The sequence below is a fragment of the Echinops telfairi genome, unplaced genomic scaffold (genome assembly GCF_000313985.2).
Source record: "Echinops telfairi isolate 266 unplaced genomic scaffold, ASM31398v2 ScPeMD7_655;HRSCAF=1070, whole genome shotgun sequence".
Lineage (NCBI taxonomy): Eukaryota > Metazoa > Chordata > Mammalia > Afrosoricida > Tenrecidae > Echinops > Echinops telfairi.
In genome coordinates, this window is record NW_022104553.1 from 21,847,110 (window position 1) to 21,854,076 (window position 6,967).

At 48.1% G+C, this 6,967-nt stretch overlaps 2 protein-coding genes across 2 annotated transcripts in view; both read right to left on the reverse strand.

The window, feature by feature from the left end:
* Nucleotides 1-2,422, reverse strand: part of FLT3LG (fms related receptor tyrosine kinase 3 ligand) — a 10,035-nt gene extending 7,613 nt beyond the window's left edge. Inside the window, exon 1 of the mRNA XM_045292633.1 lies at nt 2,336-2,422. Coding sequence (XP_045148568.1) covers nt 2,336-2,422 — 87 coding nt within the window. The remainder of the gene's footprint in view (nt 1-2,335) is intronic.
* A 3,757-nt stretch (nt 2,423-6,179) lies between these two features.
* Nucleotides 6,180-6,967, reverse strand: part of ALDH16A1 (aldehyde dehydrogenase 16 family member A1) — a 17,067-nt gene continuing 16,279 nt past the window's right edge. Inside the window, exon 13 of the mRNA XM_045292634.1 lies at nt 6,180-6,448. Within this exon, the coding sequence (XP_045148569.1) occupies nt 6,287-6,448 (162 nt within the window). The 3' untranslated portion in view covers nt 6,180-6,286. The remainder of the gene's footprint in view (nt 6,449-6,967) is intronic.

Below are 6,967 nucleotides of genomic sequence, written 5' to 3' on the forward strand. Positions count from 1 at the left end.
AGCTCAAGCCCAGTGCCTAGGAGTTGTATGTGGTTATTTTTAACCCCCTCTGAATTAATATTTATTCAAGTTTCTCTTTTTGTTTACTTTCATTTTTTTGGTGAAGATATACACAGGAAAACAGACATTAATCAATTCAGCCTCGTCTGCATGTATATTGCAGAGGCAGGGGCTACATTCTTTAAGTCCTGCCATTTTTCTTGCCTTTAGCACACTCACTGCTCTAGGTTTCCCATCGAACCTTTCCAGTTGCATTGGTCAATTTGATCTCACAGAGCTAATTCTTTGGACACAGACACCACAGCACGCTGAGGGAGGCCATTCTTTTCCAAGTAAGCTAAATTGGTATTTTCGGAGCCCTGGGGATATAGTGGGTTACCTGGTGGGCTGCTAACTGCAAGTCAGCAATTCAAACCCACCAGCCACTCAGAAAGAGAAAGAAGAGGCTTTCTTTTCCTGTATAGATTTACAGTCTAGGAAACCCACAGGGGCAGTTCTACTCCATCCTATAGGGTGACTATGAGTCAGAATCCACTTCATGGTAGTGAGTGCTTAGTTTAAAGATAACTTCAAGGGAAAAAATAAAATAAAATATAAAAGATGACTTCAAGGGATGTTTTTTGCTTAAGGCTTAAAGATTTCCTCAGTGCAGGTTCTAGAGCAGGGCCCAGCTTCAATGGCTCCAGAAATACCGTGACAACTTTCCAGTTCTGTACCATACATATCCATCCCCCTTTTGATCAGGATTCTTGTACAGAATCACTGATCAAAATGTTCAGTAACGGTTGCCGGGTACCATCTAGTTCACCTGGTCTCATGGAACTCAGAACAATCACAGGGGCTTATTGTGAAGGAGTTTTAAGAAATCTACAGGGGTAAGAAAAGAGGGCTAGGAAATCTACATGGGCCAGGAAAGTTGTGGCTTCCCCTCCCTCCCCCAATATGACAATGTACCAGCTTGTCCTATGAGAATTTCAGTGGGAAACCTTACCCCAAGACTTGTCCTATTAGGATTTCTTCTGGAAACCTTACCCCATTCCACCCTGCAGCCCTGTTCTTGCCCCTGAAGACTTCTTTTTGCTTCCAAACTCGAAGAGCATTTAGTTAGTAAGAACATGGTTTGAATTGCTCCAGGGTGCTGCGACTGTGTTTTGAGCACCCAAGTGTTTGGGGAACGGTTTGAGAAATGGAGGCACCACCTTCAGAAATGCATAGATCTAGGATGGAGGATATCTTAAGAGAGCAACCGCTTGACATTTTGACATCTTTGGTTAATACAACCTTCTCTCATTTTGGAGCAATACTTCTGGATTGACCTTCCTATACACAAAGGGGACTTCGAAAAGCCCTCCGGGGCATTACCAGGAACTTTCAGTCCCACATAGATGCATACGTGAGATCACTGGCTCAGAGCGTTAAAACTGTCCCATGGGGCTTGGGGCTTCAAGGAGCCACATGATTGCTTAATATTGGTCTTCGAGTTGGTCTGACGGCAGCCCTCATGGAGCGCAGCAGAACGACTCAATAGAGGTGGTTCATAAGACTTCATGGTGCAAAAACGGAAGGCGTCCTGGTGGGGAGTGGTTGCGCATTGGGCTGCAATCCTCGGGGTCGGCAGTTTGAAACCACCAGCAGCCTCCGCGGGAGAAAGCCTGGGCTTTCTACTCCCATAAAGAGTGACGGTCTCCAAAACGCACAGGGACAGTTCTACCCGGACTTGATGGCAGTCGGGTTTGGTGTCAAAGGTGAAACTTTACCCAGCAAATCAGGTTCCCGTTGAGCTATCCACCCAGCGATTCACGGATCTGGGGTACTTCGTGATCGTGGGACTTCGTTCACACTCATCTCCCGTTCTCATTGCCCCATTTTCCAAGACGCGAGTTTCTCTACCCCCGGGCTCATCTTTGCTTTGGCGGAATTTGGCCCATGTTTGGCACATTTGGCCTCCCGTAGGTGGGTTTTAAAACGGAGCTGATGGCCCGTCGGCGGCGGTTTTCACTGCAGGTCCGGGTGCCTTATGGGCACAGATCGTGAGTCTTTCTCCTCCTGTAGCCCCGCCGGGTGGGTTTGAACCATCAACCTTTGGGTTGGCAGCTGAGCGCTTAGCCAGTGCGCCACCAGAGCCCCTTGCTTGGGGTCCCCCCTGATTGAACCTCTCAATAGACCCGTTCCATCGACCTTCCAGGGGCGTCCATCCGTAATCCGACCATTCCACACTGCTGACTTCCCTGCACAAGCCCCTTCCAAGGTCACTTCCTGCTCAGACCATGGCAGCCACCGGCTGGCAATCTCTGGACCAGTATCACATCCCCACCACTGATGACCCTGTGTGTACCTGCATGAGCTCCAGCCCTCCTCGGCTCGGGATCCAAGGCCTGTCAGCGGCCCACGTGTGACCCTGGAGGGTCTGGCCCCAGGCCATCTGCCCTCACCTCGCTGAACTAGAACTTCCCCACCACACACACTCCTGCCTCAGGGCCTTTGCACTGACAGGTCATACAATTCAGTCGCATGAGACTAACTCTTGACAGGAGTAGAAGGCCGCATCATTCTCGCACAAGAGTGGCTGGGTGTGTTAGTCCAGGTAGACTAGAGAAACAAATCCATAGAAACTCATATGTGTATAAGAAAGAGGTTGATACACAAGAGTAATTGACTATTGAGAAAACACCCCAGCCCAGCCCAGTCCAGTCCCTAAGTCTGATCCCCATATGTCTGATACCAATCTATAAGGTCTCTTCAGACTCATGAAACGCATGCAATGACGCCGAATGCAGGACGATCACAGGCCAGTGGGTAGAAAGTCTTTGGATGCAGTGGCATTGTAAGCATCTCAGTGCTGTCAGGGGTCTCTACATGGCTTTTCCAGTTCCCAGGGCTCTGGCTGCATCAGGGTAGGTCCATGTGGCTTCTCCTCAGGGATGTCTCACAGGGAGTCAGCCTTGTCTTGTCAGTAGAGCGTCTCCAAGGGAATGACGGTGAGAAGCGTCTCCAGCCCCCAAGAAGGAATACCGGCTTTCCCAGAATTCTCAGGAGGCCATGCCCACACAGAGGCTGCACTGGCTATGATCGATTGACAGACTAGACGCCACCCCTTTACTCTTAATCCTCTCAAGTCCCAAAGTGACACTGGATTAGGTAACTACTGCGCTAGGGTAAGTTTCAAACTGCTGACCATTTGTGACCACTACGCCGCCACCAGGGCAGCACCATCCGAAAGCCCAAAGGTGTAAACCACCCACGTGGTCCACAACAGATGTGTAGACACAGTGTGCCTCGTACCACAACACAGGCAACAGCTGGACCACAACTCTTGGGCACCCCACGCAGGCCAGAAGTGTGCCACCCCTCGGATTTCCAAACCTTTCTATGGAGCGGCCGCTGGGTGAACTCAAAGTTCCGGGTCTTGGGGACTGTTCAAGTGCTGGCCTGGCACACTACCCTTCTTTATCCGGGATGTGTGCCAAGCTTGGAGTGGTATTCAACCACCCAGGGGAACCCACTCATCCTTTAACACCTTGGAAACATGAATCGGTGTGAAATACAACACACAGGATGGACAACAGAAAAGTGGGTGAAGGGAGACGTCGGGCAGTGTAAGACATGACAAAATAATAATAGTCTATAAATTATCAAGGGTTTGTGAGGGAGGGGGTTGGCGGAAGGGGAAAAAATGAGCTGATACCAAGGGCTCAAGTAGAAAGAAAATGTTTTTAAAAAAGAAAGAAAATGTTTTGAGAATGATGATGGCAACAAATGTACAAATGCGCTTGACACAATGGATGGATGGATGGATTGTGGTAAGAGTTGTACGAGCCCCAATAAAATGGTTTTAAAACGGGGAAAAAAACTAATTACACATGTATCTATGAATATTTTTATATATTATAAAAGAAAATATAATTATTTTTAATTACAAGTGATATATAGGTAGAAAGCTCAAGAAATTAAATCTCAAACCAATGAGCACTTAGAAGGATATTTAATATAAACCTCAGGAGAAAAAATTTTATTCACAGCAATGACTATCATAAAATACCTAGGGATAAATATTTTTAATTTTTAAATCTATAAAATGTTATTAAAGGGTCTAATATAAAATCTGAGTAAATAAAACACGAATATAAAAAAAAAAGGGACAGAAAAACAAGACAGGACAAGTCTTATCTGATCCCACTGTGTAAACTACCTAGAACAGGCAAATGGATAGACCAACAAATTAGATTTTATCACAGTCCTGCGGGAGGGGGAAGGGCGAGTTATTGACGAAAGGGTGATTTTTTTTTTCAAGTGAGGTAAAAACCGGAAACAAATGCTGGTGGCTTTGTTGCAAAAAATGATGCTTAAGGTTAATGCCATGGGCTTGCACATCTGGGCAAAAATAAATAAATAGCAAATGCCCTGCCATACGAGGGAGCTTCCAAAGTTCATGGAAAAATTTCATCATCTTTCTAATTTCTTGAACTCCCCTCGTATATATTTTTATCCACTAAAAATAAATCACCAGTTAGAATACTTGTTTGCAAAAGCCAGCAGCTCATACTGACTCATAGGAGCTGTAGGTTAAAATGTCATTTATTCCAGGCAGGGTGTGGGCAGCTTGGTCACCTATAGCTTAAAATTGAAACCACCGGTTACCCTGGAGTTGAGTCCTGGCAGAACAGAGAGTAGAACTGTGCCCCTTAGGGTTCTCAATGGCTGACTTTTCAGAAATATGAGGGGGTATTCCCCCCCATTTAAAAAAAATGGAAAAAAGTTCCACTGGGCATTTTTCCTGTTAGGTGAGCATCGAGCAACTTGCTCTGAGTTAGTGCACCCAGTGGCGTCACCTGGGAAGGTTCTCTCTGGTCAGTGAATTTTTTTGTAAAAGCAGTTTTGTTCAAACCTTGTTTTTGGTGATAGCGGATTTAAAAGAACAGCATGCGGCTGTGAAATTTTGTTTCCTGCTCTGGAAAAGTGCTACAGAAATTGTTGCGATGCGGAACACAGCTTAGAGGTCGGTGCTATGGGAAAAACTCAAGTGTATGAGTGGTTACCTCATTTCCAAAAAAAAGGCGAAAGGTCGATGGTGACGACAAAGCTTTCTGGACATCTGTCAACTTCCCAAACAGATGAAAATGTCGACCAGTAGTGCATTTGAAGTTTGTTCCACCAGGTCGGACTGTGAATCTAGCTTTCTATTTAGAGGTTCTGAAGATAGCCTAACAGTGTGCAACACAAAAGGCCTGATTTGTGGCAGACGGGGGACGGGTTTGCCACCACAACAATGCACCTGCTCACGCAGCCATCTCAGCGTGCCAGTTTTAGGCAAAAAAACCAGCATGCCTCTTTTGTCCCATGCAATGGACTCACCTGACCTCACTCCGTGTGACTTGTTTTTGTTTCTGAGGATGCAGAGGGACATGAAAGGACATGATTTGATGACGTGGACGAGGTGGAGAAAAAATCGTGGGAGGTGCACGTCAGCCATCAAACAGTTGAGTTTGAAAAATGTTTCCAAGAAGGAATCACAGATTCGACGAGTGTATTAAGTGTATGTAATGCTGAGAACTTTGAAGGTAATAAGGTTGTTTTGTTTAAAAAAAAAAAATTAAATACAAAGCTTTGATAAAATAAATTCCAATTTTTGGGGGGTGGGGGCCCTTCCAGCCAGAATCCCTTCTGTGGTATACGTCTGGATTTCATATGCCTCTTTTCGGAGGGCATCATCTGCTAAGGAACAGGATGAGATAAAGCTCAAACCTCAGTAAAGGGAGTGATGGGGCCACTTAAAGGCTATCTCAGAAGAGTTGGGCATTTGAGACGTCTTCATCTCCAATTCCTTGGGACTAGTTTGGTGTGAATTATTACCACACCAGTGGACGAAGCATTTCCACCGCAGACATTGGCAGTAAGTTACTCATGAGGACTGTGTTTTCTCCCCACCTCCCAGCCCTCCTCGCAGAGCTGATTAACGGGCACACCCACTGTGTAGCCGCAGGCACTGTGCAGACGGTGGCAGCTGGTCATCTAACAGAGAGCCAAGAGTGGCGGATGGATCTGACCCTGTCTGAGGGTCCTCAGGGGCCGCTTGGTCTATGTCACAAACGCTGTATTGTACTGAATTTCAGAATTAAGAGCCTCAAGCAGCCCAGAAGCACCATTCCTTCCCTCCCTCCCTGTCAAGAAGTACAGCCGGGGGCAGCCGGAAGGTTTATTGGAGGGCATGGGGACCATGATCAGAGGATGCTCCCAGCGGCTTCACACCTCTGGGGTTCTCTCTCCTCTCTCTGTGTGGGCACACACATCAGTCTCCCATGGGCAGCCACAGGATCTTGGTCCGAGATGCCCGAAGCCTGAACTCTGGGCCGGCCCCCTGGGTCTCCTGATCCCAGGCCCGCGGGGCGCCCCGGTTCACCCACACTGACTTGAGGTGTCCTGCGGAGGCCCACTCCACGAACTGGGAACCCTGGGGCGGGGAGAGGAAGAGGATGGGTCAGGCCTTCTGCTAGTTCCTTTGCTAAGTGGCTGCTTCCTGGGCAACGAGGGCCCGACTCCGGACGCTGGGCCTCTAAGGCCTGGCAAGGGAGCCTCTCAGATGCTGAGGGGAGGGGTGGACCCTCCTGGCTGGGGTTTGACCTCCACACCAGCTGCCCACATTCATGGGGCCAAAGCTCTCACTGAGATTGGCGGGGAGACCAACTCTTTTTGCTGGGGTGCAGGAGCCTCAGCAGCTGACTGATGAATGAGACTAAGTCTCGGAGGCATCGTGGTCACCTGCTGGGCTGCCAGCCACAAGGTGGGCAGTTCAGACTCACCAGCCGCTCTGCGGGAGAAAGACCAGGCTTTCTCATCCCGGAAAGAGCTACAGGATCTGGAAACCCACAGGGGCGGTTCTGTCCTGTCTAGAGGCTGGCTAAGGGTCGGGATCAAGTGGATGGCCGCGAGTTTGAGTTGTTTGGGTCTAATGAGGGTCTGTCTTTGGGCT